At 54.5% G+C, this 17,414-nt stretch overlaps 1 protein-coding gene across 1 annotated transcript in view; it reads right to left on the bottom strand.

The window, feature by feature from the left end:
- The window catches only part of MLPH (melanophilin), a 43,598-nt gene extending 26,486 nt beyond the window's left edge, over positions 1-17,112 (bottom strand). The window contains exons 1-2 of the mRNA XM_025912775.2: positions 16,868-17,112; positions 12,280-12,410 (exon numbers count right to left, since the gene is read on the bottom strand). Coding sequence (XP_025768560.2) covers positions 12,280-12,389 — 110 coding nt within the window. The 5' untranslated portion in view covers positions 12,390-12,410; positions 16,868-17,112. The remainder of the gene's footprint in view (positions 1-12,279; positions 12,411-16,867) is intronic.
- Positions 17,113-17,414: the final 302 nt, after the last annotated feature.

The following is a 17,414-nucleotide window of genomic DNA, read 5'->3' as shown; positions in this document are numbered from 1 at the left end:
GAAAGGCAGGTGCTCGATGCTACAATGACAGGTATTCAACTCATTACACCTTGACCCTTGAGCACGTGTCTTTTTAATATTCTGCCTGAATGGAGAGACGGGACGCACACACAGGGAGCGTTTCTGCTACATCCTGAAACACCACCAAGGTCCTCATGAGGGGAAGCAGGCACTCGCCGGACTTCCAATGGGAGCTAGAAGCTTTTTTCACGGGACGTCACTTTTACTCAAAAGAACAAATGAAAGAGAAACTATTCTGACTTGGGCGTTCGCCAGACATTGTCTTAGGAATGAACACAGGGAGCCGGTCACCTCGAGGAACCAAGTGACAGTTTGTGGCCAATGACAAAATTCAAGCTTTCAAGCACAAAGAAGGATCTTGGGAGATCTATGTCTGCCGCCATGAGTTTGATGGTGGCCAATGCTAATGTTTGTTTATTTATTTATTTATTTTTGCTAATGTTTTTTTAGAGGTTGCTGATGACATCAGTGGTGACGGAGTCAATGTGATTCCTTTGGGTATATAATGAGACGTGTCACCAGAAGCTGCATACTGCACAAGAAAACTACGCATGGATAAAAGATTCACTTTGAGTGCAAGACAGATCAATGGATTTTAACGTCAAAGGGAGGGAAAAGTTCACTGATATGGTTTCAGATTCCACCGTGCAACCTCCTTTAAGAAATTACTAGTTGTGGGGCTCCTGGGTGGCTCAGTCAGTTGAGCGTCCGACTTTGGCTCAGGTCATGATCTCGTGGTTCGCGGGTTCGAGGCCCGTGTCGGGCTCTGTGCTGACAGCTCCGAACCTGGAGTCTTCTTCAGATTCTGTGTCTCCCTCTCTCTCTGCCCCTCTGCTATTCTCTCTCTCAAAAATAAATAAACCTTAAAATTTTTTTTAAAAAATTACCCATTTGTTGTGTTTCCATGTAGAATCAAAACACAATGTTCATAATCATCTAGCTATTGAAACACCCCTCTTTTTTCCAAATATACATTTGGAGGAGGCCAGATTTTCTTCAAATTCCTCAGCCAAGACAACATATTACAATGCACTGAAAACAGAAGCAGATATGAGAATCCAACCATCTCCTCTTACACCAGACACTGAAGGGATTTCCAAAAATATAGAACATGCCAGGGGCACCTGGGTGGCTCAGTCGGTTGAGCATCCGACTTCGGCTCAGGTCATGATCTCACGGCTGGTGGGTTCGAGCCCCACACTGGGCTCTGTGCTGACAGCTCAGAGCCTGGAGCCTGTTTCAGATTCTGTGTCTCCCTCTTTCTCTGCCCCGCCCCCACTCGTGCTCTGTCTCTCTCTCTCTCAAAAAATAAACATTAAAAAAATTTTTAAAAATATAGAACGTGCCAGACTTCTCATTTGCTACGGAAAAAGTTATTGTTCATAAAAAATGTTATTTATGTTAACACATACGGGGTTTACTGTTGTTATTTAAGCGAATGAATGAATATTTTTTAAATGTCTGGTTTCAATTTCTGATAGGGTAAATACTGACATGAATAACCCACATGAACAGAAGCTCTTGGGGTTTCTCTATAATTTAAGAATGTAAAGGGGACCCTGAGGCCAAAATACTTGAGAACGGCGGACTTGGAAGCAAGTTTGCTGCCCCAGACGCAGAGAAAAGGGCTAAAGGGGCGGGAACGAGGAGGAGGAGGGCAGAGGTGGAAGCAGGGACGGATGGAGGAGGAGATTGGCAGAGGGGTGTCTGGGGACCAGAAGCCCACAGCCGACTTCCAGCCCCCTCTGAGACACCAACGTCAAGTGCTCTCTGCAAGACAGGCTGAGGGTCCTCTGAGGACAAGGTGGAGCGGGGGGTCTGGTGCAAGGAAAGCCCTTTCAAGACAGGGCAGGGCAGGGAAGTCCCCGCTTGGCAATGACCGGGCGTGGAAGGGAGAAGGGCTGGAGGTGACGCAAAGAGGTCAGCACTATCTGTCCTTGCTCTCCTCCTCTCGGGGGGAGTCCGGAGGGGAGCGTGGTGGAAATGTGTGAGTACCGGGGACAGCCAGGACCCAGGGGCTGGTGGTGCGCCCTCCAGGTCCGCTAGGGAGGAGCACACTGTGGCCACAGCACGAACGGCCCACAGCAGCCACTGAAAGAGGGATGGCCTCGGACCAGTGCTCTGCTCTCTGCCTCTTGGGCCGGGCGGTCCTTAGCCTGTGTCCCTGCAGGGTGGCACGAGGTGCCGAGGGACCAGGGGACTGGCAGTCTGGGGGCTGGGGCGGAGAGGGGTTGATGGCTGGGATCGGGGATCTCAGCAGCGGGTGCCAGCCGTGCCCGACGCCGGGAGATTTCACACACGAGTGATGGTCCCGATCCTGGAAGCAGACCTGACCCTCCGCTCCGTCACAGGGACCAGCAAGGAGCCAGGAGACAGTGGGCGGAGTCGAGACCCCAGCAGCACTGTCACCCTGGGGGCCAGGAGCCGCTCCCCCCACACCCACCGCTGCCCTGGCCACAAGCAGGGGCTGTGGGGATGCGGGACTCGGAAGGAGAAGACTGAGCCGCGAAGAGTCCGTCCGTGTAAGTGAGCAGAGTCTCGGAAACTGGAAACCGACAGGCTGAAGCCATCTCCTGCCCCAGCGGCGGGGACTCACGGGCAATCTTGGACGGGTACTAAACGGACTGCTTTTCTCGGCACGGCTTGGTTGGCTGTGAGTCCTGACCAAGCTGCGGAGACAGTGATCACCGGAAGAACACGCAAGTCTCCCGGCCAGGAGACAAGGAGGATCCGGGCCTTCAGGTCAGGAGTTGCTGGCCTGTAGACCGCACAGGGGCAGGCTGCCGGCACCGCTCGGTTCCGACGAAGCGGGCTCGCTCTCGGGGAACGTGGGTGGGCTGGCAGGTGGCTTCTCTGCAAGGCCGAGAGAGAGAGAGAGAGAGAGAGAGAGAGAGAGAGCTAGCAGCAATGGGCCAGCTTCCTGTTGCTGCTGTCGCAAATTCCCACACATCTCGTGGCTTAAAATAACACCTTCTCTTCATTTGATGGCTCCGAAGGTCAGAAGCCTGACGTGGGTGTCACTGGGCCCAAATCAAGCTGTTGGCAGCACGGAATCCTTCCGGGAGGCCCTGGGGGAGAATCTGTTCTTGTGCTCTTTCCAGCATCCAGAGGGCTCATCGCGGGCCCGCGGCCCCGTCCTCCACCTTCAGAGCCCGTGTGGCAGGGGGGCTCCTCCCCACGGCGGAGCATCTGGCTCTTGTGCTGTCCTGCCTCCCTTCCTTCCACCTGCCGGCCCCCTTCTGATCACCCTGGGCCATGCGGGTCATCCAGGACCGTCTCCCCAGGTCCAGGCCAGCTGATTAGAGGCCTTAATGGCCTCTGCAACCTAATCTTCCTTTGGCACACGGCCGGACACGCTCACGGATTCGGGGGATCAGCACGTGGGCGTCTTTGGCGGGGGAGGGTGTTATCCCACCAAAATTCCAAAGGGGAAGTGTGAGCAGAGGTCTCCCTCCCGGCTGAGAGATTCCCGATCGCCAGTTCCACGGGCCACGCCTCTCCGGAGAACGTAACCTGCAGACGTGCCCCCCACGGAGAGACGGGTCCCAGGGGTGACCCTAAGAATGGGGCGTGGGGGCCCGAAGGCACCATTGAGTCGCAGACTGAAGAGGCGAAATTCTTGAAGGTATGGCACCCAAACGCAGCGTGACCGTCCCACACAACTGAGGAAAGAGACCATGTTGTGCAACGGTAACTGAAGAGCGGATACGGGGCTCTAAAGTCCGGATTATGGGCAGGAGTATCGGGAATGATAGGGAAGCAGAACAGAAACTTGCTAACGTCCCGTGCAGTCCTTGGAAGAGAGCGGCCACAGGACGACCAACAGGACGAGGAGGAAATCCTTGCGGCTGCATGAGCCACGGGCCCCGAGTGTCACGTCACGGGAGTCTCGGCAGTGGTCTTGGTCGGTCTCGGGTGCCAGGGGGCCCGGCTGGGGGCACACTTCACGTTCCTTGGTGGCAGTATCTCCAAAGCGAGCCACAAAAGCTCACGTCTCACGCAGGGAGAACTTTCAGAGAGAATCTCAGGAGCCCTGGTCTGTTTGCAGAAACAGCAATCCACAACCCCACCTGTTTGCCTTCCTGGGGAAGGTTCGCAGGCCTAATATTTGATTTTCGGGCTGTGCCCTTTGAAACAGGGTGTTCTACTTAGGTAAGCTCCGTCCTCACCCAGGGGCATGAGTCACTGTGCTGAGCACTCTTATGCCCCCAGGGCTTTCGGATTACCCAACCCTTCCCACCCCGGACACAGCTGCGAGGCCACTCCGGGCGGATCTGCGGGAAGGTCCTCATAGGAGCACAGCAGACAGCAGGCTCTCCGGCAGGGAGTGCGGGCTCCGGATGCCACACGCAGGCTCGCCATCCTCTCCCCTGCGCGCATCCGTGGGGTCCAGGACGCGGGTGTCCACAGGACTGGCTCTTCCCCAGATGGAGCGAGCGAAAGAGCAGGGCCACTATCTGGAGGTTTACTACTCTGTACCGATGCGACATCAAAAAATAACGTGTATCTTTCCTGTAGCTAACGTTCTCAACACCCGAATAACGGGAACAAACGGCGAACACGAAGAGGACTGATGGTACAGACCGACACCCAGCAAGACGTCCCTTCCCCCCCCCCGATATTCCCATGGCTAAAGACTCCTGGACATTCTTCACAGCCGGGAGACCTGGCCCATTCCCAGTGTCCTCCCCTGCGAACGGGGATAATAGTAAGAGCCGTGTGGCAGGCTTGTCCGGGGAGTAACCGATGTAACTCAGTGCACATTCATAATGATCCATGTGCAAAGACAGCTTTTGAGTCTTTCCGTGGTCAGGTACTGTGCTGGGCGCTAGTGACAAAATAGAGCCCTCCCTAGGCTGAGACATGGGTGGGGAGGCCAACTCTAACTCAACAAGTACGTGACTCATATGGATTCAGACGGGCCCTAAGTGCTGTGGAGGGAGATCCAGGAGGCTACACAGAAAGAAGTGGAACTGGGAGGGTGGTGGCTATTTTAGAAAGGGCAATCCAGGGAGGCCTCTCTGAGGAGGTGACATCGGAGAAGGGACGTGAGGGAGGCAGCAATAGGAGGAAAGGAGCTTCCTGGGGGCCACAGAGAGAAAGACAACAGGGCAGGGAGGGCGGAGGGGAGACGTCCAGCAGAGGTGGTGTGGCATGAACTGGGTTGGCCGTGTGGCTGGTGAGCCACAGCTGGGATTGATCTTGAGGGCTGAGCCAACAGGGCTTGCTGAGGCACGGAATGTGGGACGAGGGGAAGGAGCCAACCGTGATCCCTGGGCACCAGACCTCAGCAACCAGGCTGTTTCCGAGATGGGGAAGTGGGGGCCTTGGGTGAATCGAGACCTGCCTTAGGCACGCTGGATTAGAGATGCTGGTTAGACCCCCGGCCAAGGTGCTCAGTGGGCATTCGTCCCCATGTGTCACAGGTTCAGAGGCAAGTTCTCGGCTGAGGGCATCACTTCAGGGCTTGTTGTCTAGACCTGCACTGTCCAATATGGCAGCCACTAGGCACATGTGGCTATTTTAGTTCCAATGAAGAAAAGGAAGACAAAGCTGGTTCCCCGGTTGCACGAGCCCATTTCAAGTGCTTAACAGGTGCGGAGGCTGGAGTGCAGAGGGAGGCCAGCGGCTCATTCTGCGGGACAGTGCTGGTCTAGAGGGCATTAGAGCCACAGTGCAGTGAAGACCACTCCGGGAGCGAGTGTGCACAGAGGTGAGAAGGGGTGGGGGCCCCGGACCCTCTGAAAGTAAATACTGGGGGGTCCAGGAAGATCAGCAAAGGAAACAGAAGGGGCTGGACCCCACGACACGAGTGGGCAGCAAGAAAAAGCTCAGTGGGTACTGAGTCTCCGTTACTGCTAGACTTTTCTATGCATTTTTTTTTCAACGTTTATTTTTTTATTTTTGGGACAGAGAGAGACAGAGCATGAACGGGGGAGGGGCAGAGAGAGAGGGAGACACAGAATCGGAAACAGGCTCCAGGCTCTGAGCCATCAGCCTAGAGCCTGACGTGGGGCTCGAACCCACGGACCGTGAGATCGTGACCTGGCTGAAGTCGGACGCTTAACCGACTGCGCCACCCAGGCGCCCCACTATGCATTTTTTAAAAAGTGAAATGTCAGGGAGCCTGGGTGGCTCAGTCAGTTAAGTGTTCAACTTGTGATTTCGGCTCAGGTCACAATCTCATGGTTCATGGGTTCGAGCCCCGTGTCGGGCTCTGTGCTGACAGCTCAAAGCTTGGAGCCTGCTTCAGATTAGGTGTCTCCTTCTCTCTCTGTCCCTCCCCTGCTCGGGCGTTCTCTCCCTCTCTTTCTCTCTCTCTCAAATAAACAAACATTAAAATTAAAAAAAAAATCACTATATGCTTTTTCCACATAACCAAAGCTTATAATTTTGGACATTCGGGTCTTAGTTCTTGGCTCTTATGATCCTTGCTGTGAGGAATAGCTTCTCCTAATTCTTTCTGTAGGATGACTTTTCACAGGTTCAAATGGTGAACACACATTTAGGGCTTTTGCTACGTGATGCCAGCCAGACTGGCCTCTGCAAAGGTCAACTTTATCCCTCTCTTTGTGCATTTGCCTGAACCCTTTAGCCAGGCTGCAGACTGGGAGTCTCATTCATCTTTGGAAATATGTGAAAATGATATATTTTGTTTAGTTTGTATTTCTATCGTCATGCTTTTAGCTATTGCTTTGTGTTTATTGGTTTACGTGCATTTTTTAGCTGGTGAATTTCCTGTTCGTATTCTTTTCCTATTTCATTGGGCTCTTCATGGCTTTCTAATTTGGAAAACTTATGTATCTTTCTGATATTATGAAGCTCCTTATACATCGAGGATATGAATCATCGCCATTTCTGTTAAATTGTTTCTTCTAACTTTTTAAACATTAAAGTTTTCAAAAAATTTTTTTCTTTTAAAATTCACATATATATAATGCATATATTTACTTAGTCGATACTAAGTTCATAGACCAATACTAAGTTCATATTTACCTCTATTCTGTTCCAGGAATCTTCATAGTTGCATCTTTTATATTTTTAACAAATCAATTACAAATCTCACGGAGGTTAAACCTCACCCGTGGTCAACTGTCCCTAAAGTAACCTTTCCCACTGCTACAAAATGTTACCTTTACTGTACTAGAAATTGTTACATATACTTTGCTGTGTTTTAGACCTTTCCATGTTGTTTCCTTGATGACAGCCATGGAGAACCGATTTATTTTCATTAATGTAGCACTGAAATAAATTATCTCACGGAACAAGATCCTTCTTACTATTTTTACGTCCTTGTTCCTCCATACCATTTTCTCACGTTCCCCAACCTGCCGCGGGGATTTGACTGGGGTTACAATTCACTGATTCCTCTGCAGTATGATGCTTGCACCACTTAGAATGTATGGTATCACTTGCTATTTATTTAAAATTTTTGTATGCTGCTCAATAATGTTTTGTGCTACTCGTCATACCGCATTTGCACATTTCTGATACGTGTATCTCTAGGTACCTCATGTTTTTATCGTAAATAGAATTTTTTTCTATATATTTTCTTATTATTTTTGGTGTCTAAGAGGGGGACACCGACTTTCTTCTACATTCTTTTGTAATTAGGCAGGCTACTAAATTCTCTTTTTTCTTTGTCTTTCAGAGAACTTGGGTTTTCACACCTGTAGATAATAGCTCTGTTTTGCTATCTTCTCTAATCGCATTGGCTAGCATATCAACAACAGTGATAAATTAGTGGTGATGAGTGGTGCTGACAGAAATCCTTTTCTTGTTTCTACCATTAATCTATCCTGATGGCTATTCTTTGGGGGATATTTTTATCATGTTAAGAAAGAATTTTTATTTCCACTTTACTAATTAAAAAAAAAAAATGATCGGAAAGAGCACACTACCAAACACTCCTCGGTGGCACTGAGATAATTCTAAGTTTTGTCTCCCTGACAGTCATGAAGGCTCACGGCCCAAGCCCTGCCCCAGGTAGCAGACTTAGCATAAGGGGGGCCATTGTCTCACACAAGCGTCCGCCATGTTTGAAGGCTCAAAGTTCATCCACAGGAAGACACACATCCTCGTTATAGCCCAATGCTCAGGACTCGATGGTAGGAAACAGGTAGTATGTGAAATCTATCCTAAAGCACCTTTCTGATGCCAATGGTGTGAACACCCTGATTTTGTATATCTTCGAATTTCCCACTCTTTGGGATGCAGCAGCATGTCCTGAAGGGAAGCCAGGAATAACATGACACCCTCACCCTGTATGGTAAACATGGCCCTCCCCAGTCCCTGGTCCCACACGCCACCCTCAGGGGGCGACTTCTGTGTGCCTGCGGCTAAGTCAAAGATGGCGTGGCCTCCACCTTCCTTCTAGTTGATTCTGAGGGAAGCCATCTGTGTCGTCTATTTGGAAGGCCACCTCAGGAGCTTCGGGCTGAGGCAGCGGCCAAAATCCTTCACCCCTTGCCTCTCACAGCTGGGACGGGCTCTGTCTTCCCCACGGGGCTGTGACTGTCCTCACCACAGGCTGGGGAGGGTCAGGCCCAGCGAGGGACCAGGGGCTTCAGTGTTTGGGGGATACTCTACTACCTGTGGGTGTTACTGAAACCAGTCTCACAGCCACGTGGACTTCGTCCTCCCCATATCGGGGATCTTCAGCCTGGCCCTGCCCCAGCATCCTCTACAACGGGTTGGTACTCTCACGTCTGGGGACAGGTCTGCCTGGCACACGTTTCCATTAACTTGTAAATATTGAAAGAAATATTCTTGCTGTTGTCTTCAAATTGGTCTATTCGGTGGACTGCTTGTTTAGCAAAGCGCCCCTTGGCAGGTCTGCTCCTGGGGAATCAGGCCCACACACTGTGCCCACCTGAGGCACATTCAGGGCAGGAGAATTCTTTCCCCTGAGCGAACATGCCTGTTTCTTGGTTTCATAATTCTTCCCCCATGGGCTCTGTTCTGTCAGCCCCTGTGGCGGGTTCCTCCAGCTCTGCCGTCCGTCCAGCCGGCATCTCTTTGGGAGAATGGCAAAGACATCAGAAACCCATCTGAGCGACCCCCGAGCTGCCACCCACCTGGTGGTCATTGGAGGACTGGTTTCTCAGCTCGGCCCATGACTGATTCACAGATCGGAGAACCGGAGTGAGGCATGTTAGCTAACGGCTCTGTAGAACGAGTCCTGGCGTCGGGAACCCAGAGTGTTTATGCTGTGCTGCTTGTAGCATTTCTAAGCAGAATTGCCCGTCTGGGCAGAACTCGAACCCATGGGTTCTGACCTCATGGTGCTCATCACGTCTACCTGCCTCGAGACCTCGCGCCTGGGTCCTGCGGCACCCCGGGGTCAGGGGACACTGGAGCAAAGGTTCGTCACGGACAGAAGCAGCTTTAGTCTTTGCGACATGTTTAACAATGCTGTGAACATCCTGCTTTTGCATTAACATCCTAATTTTGTATTTGAGGCAAAACCATCAAATATGATAAGAAATGTAAAAACCCTTCCCTCCCTGCACCCCCTGAAACGACTCTTTACTTCCCAAACGTGATCACCTGCTAGATCCGGCCATGGTAGCGCCATTTGGGCGTCCCTGCCCTTGACCTAACGTTACTTGGACACAAACTTTCCACACCGCTGCATGCTCGCATTTCTGGGAGAGACACAACTTCCCACTGCATTAACGTTCCCCGTACAACCTCTCCCTGTCTGATGTCTGATGGGGGATGTTTAAGAAGCCCGTCCCCAACCACAAGGCAGACGGAGTAGACACGGCAGAACGGGCCAGTCCCCCAACACGCCTTGCCTCCCACTCCCCACCCTGGCCCTTTCTGAGCAGACGGCTTTGGGCACCTCCTGACGAGGAGACAGGAGGTTGCCCTGACCATAACTGGCCCGGGGACCTGGCCTGAGCTACAGGCTGTGTGCCGGAGAGGGGGTGACACAGCCCACATCCTTGTAGGAGCTTTCTGGTTCTGACAGTGTGGAGAGGTCCCCGGGCCCGTTTCCTCTTTGCGATGCGAAATGACCAAAGGAGTAGGAAGATAAGGAAGGACGGATGTCAGAAGGGACTCACCTTTGTGCAAGAAACACAGGGATTTCTGCAAAACCCACCTCAGCCGTCTAGATGAAGGAGGAGCTGCCCAGCTCATGGGTCTCTGGGAAAGGGGGTGCCTCTTGGGACCTGGCCCGCGGGGTCCTCCCTCTGCTCCCTAGGGAGCTGGGCTCCCCTCCGGTCCCATTTATCTGTGTTTCTGTACACATTTAAAATAAAAGTTGCCAATAGCTGAGCTGCCTGGAGGCAGCGTTTGGTCCCTCCCCGGGGAAGAGGGTGCTGTGAACGGGAAAGGCTGGGCTGGTTTTGCTGGCATAGGCATCGTGGGCCTTGGCAGAGCCGGGCGGCCGGGCCGGGGCAGGTGGATGCAAAGCTCTGACCCCTGCTTGGTACTCGGAAGTCGGGTCAGGTCAAGGCTGGCCATGGGCCCCGGTGTCAGGTCTCATGTGGGTAGGTGAGCAGCTGACAATCCCTGGAGGCCAGCAGGGTGGAAGTGTCTTAGCGACAAAAGCCCAGGGGGTGACCCGGGAGCCCAGGGCAGAATGGAGGGCAGGGGGCTGCACAGAGAAACAGCTGGAAGCCTGGGCAGCACTGACCCGGACCCCTCCTCACAGACCCTGGGGGCACCGATCAGAAACAGGCTTGTTTCTCTTCATGCCTTGTCTGTTTCTCATGGCCTTTGTCCCGTGTCCGGACCTAGAGTTCCTCCCAGCCCCGGTCTGTCTCTGTCATCTCGGGGGCCCTGCCTTCCCCTCTGGATCCCCTCCTGCGGGGTCTCCTCCTGTCTGGTGCCTAAACACCGGGGGCAGCTGAATAATGCTTCTCCCGCATGAAAAATGTCACGTTCCTGGTTCCCAGGTGTAAACATGTCACCTCACATGGCAAAAGAGGCCATGCCAAGTTAAGGATCTTAGGCGGGAGGTTACCCTGGATTACCTGGGTGGGCCCTGTGTGGTCACGGGTCTGTATAAGGGACAGAGGGAGAAGGAGAGGAGAGCAGAGTCGGGGGCTGTGGAAGACACCGTGATGAAGGTCCTGAAGACAGGCAGGGCTGGGGGGAGGGGGCTCGGGAAGCTGGAAAAGGCAAGGACACAGACTCTCCCCTGGAGCTTCTAGAAGGAACGCAAACCCGCCGACACCTTGACTGGAAGACTTCTTGCCTCCAGAACCACGGGACATTTGTGCATTTGAAGCCACTAGACTTGTGGCTACTGTAGCGGCCCCAGGAAACAGATTGAATATCACCTACCGGTGACAATGCCACCATCCCTTCTGGGCTCGCGGCCAGCACGCGTGGAGCCCTCTTGTCCGCCGGGCATCCGACAGGCAACCTAACCCCCGTGTCCGAACCCTCTCCTGGTTTCCCCCAGACCTGCTCCACCTCACTGCACCTTCCGGGTCACTCAGGCCACGAGTCGCCCTCGTCACCCTCACTTGCAGTCGTGGGCAGACTGGATGGTTCTGCCCTCCCAGTACATTTGGCTGGCACACTTGGCCGGTACATTTGGCCGGTACATTTGGCCGGTACACTTGGACAGCACAGAGCCCGGGGGCCCACAGCTGGCAGGGCAGAAGCCGGCTCTCGCTGCGGCCTTGCCCCTGCCTGCGCTGCTCTCTCAGACACGTTCTTGCTCCCCCCTCGCCAGGAGTCCTTGCCCCCGTGTCTCCTCGACAGGCCTTCCAGCCACACGGACACCAGGAAAGTCTCGTAAGCAAGCACACAGCACAGCTAAGCCTTAGAGGTGGGGGAGGGGTAGATAATGGCAGAGGGTGTTGGCTCAGTCCATGGCCACCCATTGGGGGATAGGGTCCCCCCCCCCAACACACTGGAAAGAAAGACAAACTCAGCCTCGATGCTAAAACCCCTCCAGCCTGACATCCGGGTGTTTCCGTATTTTATCACCTTCACCTTGCCCTGCCACGGTTGAAGCATCTCCTGGCTCAGGAGACGGGACCCGAAGCTGGACCAGGATGAACTAAAAGTATTCAGAGCACAGTGGGATGCACCGGAATGCAGGCTGGGGAGTCGGATCCCCTCACTTTAATTATGAGGAAACTGAGCCCAGACAGCAGGACGTTTCCCAGCGTCTGGCTTCCCATCCGGTGTCCTGCCCCCCGAGCATCCTTCTGTCTGCTCACCCCCAGCGTCCCGGGGAGGCCCCCCCATCCAGGGGACACCGGAGGGACAGGCTCGGCCTCATACACTCACCCCAGCCTTTCCTCTTCTTTCCTTCTCAGATCAAAGTCCCGCTGAACCACTTCCCAGATGTGCTTGGCCTCGTCGTCCGTGAGCTTGGAAAGATCCAGTTTTTTCCCCATCTCTGCCTGTCAGGATCACACCTGGAATAAGACAGGATAGAAATAGACTCTGATTTGTTTCACAGGGGGTTAATTATGACACGTGACCATCACCCAGGCAGCATCTAAAATGAAAATTTCCTCAGAGGTCCTATGGCGCTCAACTAAAAGATTCCCTGACTTGTGCCTTAAATTGGTGAAAAATAATTTACTAATTAAAAAAATGTTTTAACGTTTACTCATTTTTGAGAGACAGAGCGCAAGCGGAGAGGAGGACAGAGAGGGGGACGGAGAGGGGGACGGAGAGGGAGACACAGAATCCAAAGCAGGCTCCAGGCTCCGAGCTGTCAGCACAGAGCCCGATGCGGGGCTCGAACTCGTGAATCGCGAGAACATGACCTGAGCTGAAGTCAGACACTCAACCAACTGAGCCACCCAGGCACCCCAATTTCTTAAAATTTTTTTTGCACCAAACCCTCAGTATTTCCACCCTCAAGCACAATGCTGGCTGTGAATGGTGCATCCAGAAGTCGCCCTGATATGCCAGAGTCATTCAGACTATATTCACTTATGGTTGAATTTAGATTTTGGGCAAGAAAATGTGAAAACAAAATTCACTGCTGTTTCCCTAGAACCCATAGTTTCTGGTTTTTAAAAACCTGGATGAAAAAGTTCTTTTTTGATAGATGACTGAAGTTTATTCTTTTTTTTTTTTTTGCCATTTTTGAAAAAAAAATTGTATCATAAGAAGCACATTCATTGGGCGCCTGGGTGGCACAGTCGGTTAAGCGTCCGACTTCAGCCAGGTCACGATCTCGCAGTCCGTGAGTTCGAGCCCCGCGTCGGGCTCTGGGCTGATGGCTCAGAGCCTGGAGCCTGTTTCCGATTCTGTGTCTCCCTCTCTCTCTGCCCCTCCCCCGTTCATGCTCTGTCTCTCTCTGTCCCAAAAATAAATAAACATTGAAAAAAAAAATTTAAAAAAGAAGCACATTCATTGAAGCTCTGTTTTCAGAGCAGATGAGAGAGCTGTGACTGTCAGCTGACTAGTTCCCACTCTGTCTCCTCTCTGAAGGGACACAATTCCGGGCTTCCTGGAAGACGGCGAGGGGTGAGGCAGCAAAGCAAAACAAAAGGAAAGTCGCACGCTTTTCGCACCTAAGTATCTTAGAGCATGGTCAGTGGCCGGTCAGCGGATGGACGGGAGGCCACTACTTAGTCAAGAGTTGCCCCCTCAGCCCCAGAGGCTGGGGACGTGTCTCCCCCAAGCCCCCTTCCCCACCTGTTCCTTCTTTCTGAAGCTTCTTGCTCGTAACGATGGCTTGGTTTCCCAGCTTGGATAGCAAAGATCACCAAGGTCGGGGGGACCAGATGCATGCTGGACACAGTGGGTCTGGGCACCTGTGGTGAGGGGGGTGCCTGCCGAGGGGTGAGGCCTCAGGAGCAGCTGAGATGTGAACAGGGGAGACCAGTAGGCAGAGGGTGGCCGGTGGCCCCACCTGCTTCTACAGAAAGTGTGACCTAACACCTTCCAGAACGTGCCAGTTATGACCCTGAGTTTTTTTTTTTTTAATTTTTTTTTTTAACGTTTATTTATTTTTGAGACAGAGACAGAGCATGAACGGGGGAGGGTCAGAGAGAGAGGGAGACACAGAATCGGAAGCAGGCTCCAGGCTCTGGGCCATCATCAGTCCAGAGCCCGACGCGGGGCTCGAACTCACGGACCGTGAGATCGTGACCTGAGCTGAAGTCGGACGCTTAACCAACTGAGCCACCCAGGCGCCCCGACCCTGAGTTTTTAAGGGAAGTGACCTCTGTTCGCTATGCAGTGTTTACTAAAACCAGAGCTGATGTGATAACAGACTTTGAATAACATACACCCGGCATAGCTAAACCAACAACAGGTGCTTCGCTCCCAGTCCGACGTCACCTGAAAGATTTTACTCTGATGCTTAGGTTCAGCTCGGACCCAGCTTCCAGGGGAGCCGGTGGGTGGGGGGGAGAGGGGTACAGGGAGGGGAGGGAAGGAAGACGAAGTCCCAAGTTCAGATTCGCCCGTAGGGAGGCAGTGGCGGGAGGGGGGCAGGGGGTGGATCCCCAGGGGAGCGTGTTCCCAGCATGGCCAGGGATTGAGAGCCAGTGGCCCACGACACGGGTCTTTATCTACTGTGACCGAATCTTCCCATGTAATGAATTAATGACATGGAGAGGCTTTTCATGCTTTTTGAAAACTATGTTTAAAAAGTTACCTTAAATTGAACGGAGAGTATGTTTGAGTTTAGCGTTTAAAACGCACATCCCACAAGTCCCTGTCGTCCCGAGCACCCGCCCTGGCTTGGCTCCGACTGGGACACAGATGCGGGCTGTCCCTCAGCCAGACACAGCCACACTGTGGGACCCCCCCCCCCCCCGCCCTGGGCTCATTGGAGGGGATGGCCTTTCAGCCAGCGATCTCCTCTCCCATCACTACACACCGTGCTGGCTCGCCCCGACCCCGACCTGTTCCCGGAACCCCTCCACCCGCAGCAGTCACGGGGAAGCATGAGGGCAGAAGGCTAACGCAGGGGCAGGGTGGTGGGGGGGACCTCCCAGGGCACGTGTGTTGGGGCTGGCGGATTCCACCAGGCTCCTAGTTCTGTCTCAGAGCCTATCACTCCTGGTCACGAGATTCCCAAACGAAATGCTTTCAGTTTTGCCCGTCCCACTGCTCGGATTTAATCACAGTCTTAATCTCTGAGACCATTAGCCCTCCCGAACCGGTTTGGAGTGACAGTGGAGAAAAGCCATTAGGGCAAGGAGGTTGACCAGTTGCAAGGACAGCGGAATGGGTCTTATAAAGTGGATACCCCAGATGCAGACCACTGAATTTCGATGGTGTGTCCGTCTCTGTCTGCTAAAGAACTGAGTTCACGTTCTGGCCAAATCAAAGGGAAGTCCGGGCCGGGGTTCCGCCCACACGACACTTGGCTTGACCACCTCTGGGGTCAGCTGCCCTCGGAGCCTTGGAGCACAATGGCGATTGGGAGTGGTCACCCGCCTGAGCAAATAAAACTGGAAAGCAAGTCAAAGTTTCTCAGCAAATGCCCAACTAACAAAGGCAGGAGTGCTCCCTGACTCACGATCAAGGCTGAGCTGGTGCGTCTGCTGATAAAGGTGCAGGCACGTTCCTGAGCGCAGGTGGAGGTGCCCACTCGGGGGCCCCGCGTGTTAACCTTGTCTGTCTCTCAGCACCACCCTCACGCTGGCTGGTGTCGTTACTCCCGCGGGCAGTACTTGCTGTCCATTTGCAGCCACCAAAGCCCCAGCCCTCGTCGGCTGCAAAGTGGCGCATTTCCATCCAGAAGCTTCCCCCGACCCCTGCTCAAGGGGCACCAGGCACAAGTTGCCCCAGCAGCAACCGCGCTGGGTGGCACTCTAGCTTTGCCTGCCCACCTGCCCGTCCTCTCTGCTCTCTCAGGTCCCTGGGAAGTCGTTGGCAATCCTCATGTATACCCGGACATGGGTTCTGCATGTCCGGCTGAAGCCTCAGCTCTAGTGTCCACAGCAAGCACGGGTCCCAGGGCGAGGCTGTGGGAGAGGACAGGGCCAGGAGCCCGGAGCCGGCTTCCTGTCTCAGTTCAGGCACCAGCTGGCCTCCTCCCTGGGCCTCAGCTCTGTGGGCTCCACAGCCATGACCGGTGCCTGCCACGGGCTAGTGGGCCTCACCTCCCCCACCACCATTGCAACCTCTCAGAAGGAAAGAAGATTTTTACAAAACACACCACATAGAAAAAGAAAATGTAAAAGCCCGACCGAACTGAAAATGGAGTTTTCAACATCTGCTTAAGGTTAGTAGGAAACCGGGGTCCAAGTCTACGGAGCTCTAGTGGATTTCTACGGGAGGCTGAGCTCAGGCCAGGAGCTAATGTCCCATAGTGGGACCAGGGCCGGCTACGCAATGTCCATCACCCACGGACCCTTCCCCACATCTCTGCAGCAGGTGGATGGGCGGTGGGGGTGGGTGAGGAGGGGGGCTGTTGGCAAACAGAAGGTGATTTGGTTGTGATAAAGCTGGGGCTTTGCAGGAGCCCAGAGGAAGGCCAGGACCCTTCTCCCATGGCGAAACATCACCCGGTTCTGTGCCCCCAAATCGGCACCGAAGTGCAGAGGTCAGTCTTTGATCAGCTAGCCTCGGGCCCCTGGGCATCCAGCCTTAAGTCTCCTGGGCTGACCACAGCCTCAGCCCCACTGGCACGCGGACCCGCGGCAGGGCTCTGGGTGAAACCACTCTTTTGTCCAAAACGGGCTGGCTGAGAACCCAGGCGTTTCTGATCAGGGTGGAAAGGGAGGCCCGGGTTCGGTGGAAAGGGAGCGCCCCCACCCCCCTCACTAGCCGGGACAAAGACCGGGGAGCCGCTGGGGTCCGGTGGGGCTGCACAGGTCACCGCGGACTCTCCCTACGCCCAGTCCCCAGTCCTGGGCGCCACACCGGTCTCCACATGCCCCCTTCTGACGGCACTCACCGGCTCCTTTCTAGGGGTGTGCAGGCCCTGGCCCGGCCCCCGGGGCTGCTCTTTCCGGTCCTCCGAGGGAAAAGAAGGCGACAAGACAGGGTGTCGGGTCCGGGCACACTGGGGCGAGGCGGTATAGTCGGGGCCAGGCGGGGCGTTGAGCGCAGGGGGCCAGGCAGGGCGCGGGGCGCCGGGCACTGGGCACCTGACCTGCAAGGGTGGCCGGGCTCGGACCACAGCCGGGTGGGGCCCGCCTGGGTCACGAGGGCCGAGCCCCGCCCCGCCCCGCCCAGCTCCGGGTGCGCCTCCGGGTGCGGCGCGAAGGGCGCAGGCGCTGAAGGCGCAGGTGCAGAGGCTCGCCCCGGACTCCGCGCCCCAAGCCACCCTCCGGGACAAAGGTGGCGGCGGGGAGGGGGTTGAGCCCATACCGGGAGTTGCGGCGACTCTGCCGGGGCGACGCGGCTGCGGCGGCCCGGCCCTGGGCGCCACGACCCGCTTGTCTGAACGCGCCCTCGGAGCGCGCGGGACTTTGAACTGCCATCCCAAAGCTGCAGGCGAA

The sequence above is a fragment of the Puma concolor genome, chromosome C1 (genome assembly GCF_028749965.1).
Source record: "Puma concolor isolate L17-30 chromosome C1, mPumCon1.1.hap2, whole genome shotgun sequence".
Classification (NCBI taxonomy): domain Eukaryota; kingdom Metazoa; phylum Chordata; class Mammalia; order Carnivora; family Felidae; genus Puma; species Puma concolor.
The sequence above is the reverse complement of the archived record's forward strand: the minus strand, read 5'-3'. Positions and strand labels throughout refer to the sequence as shown.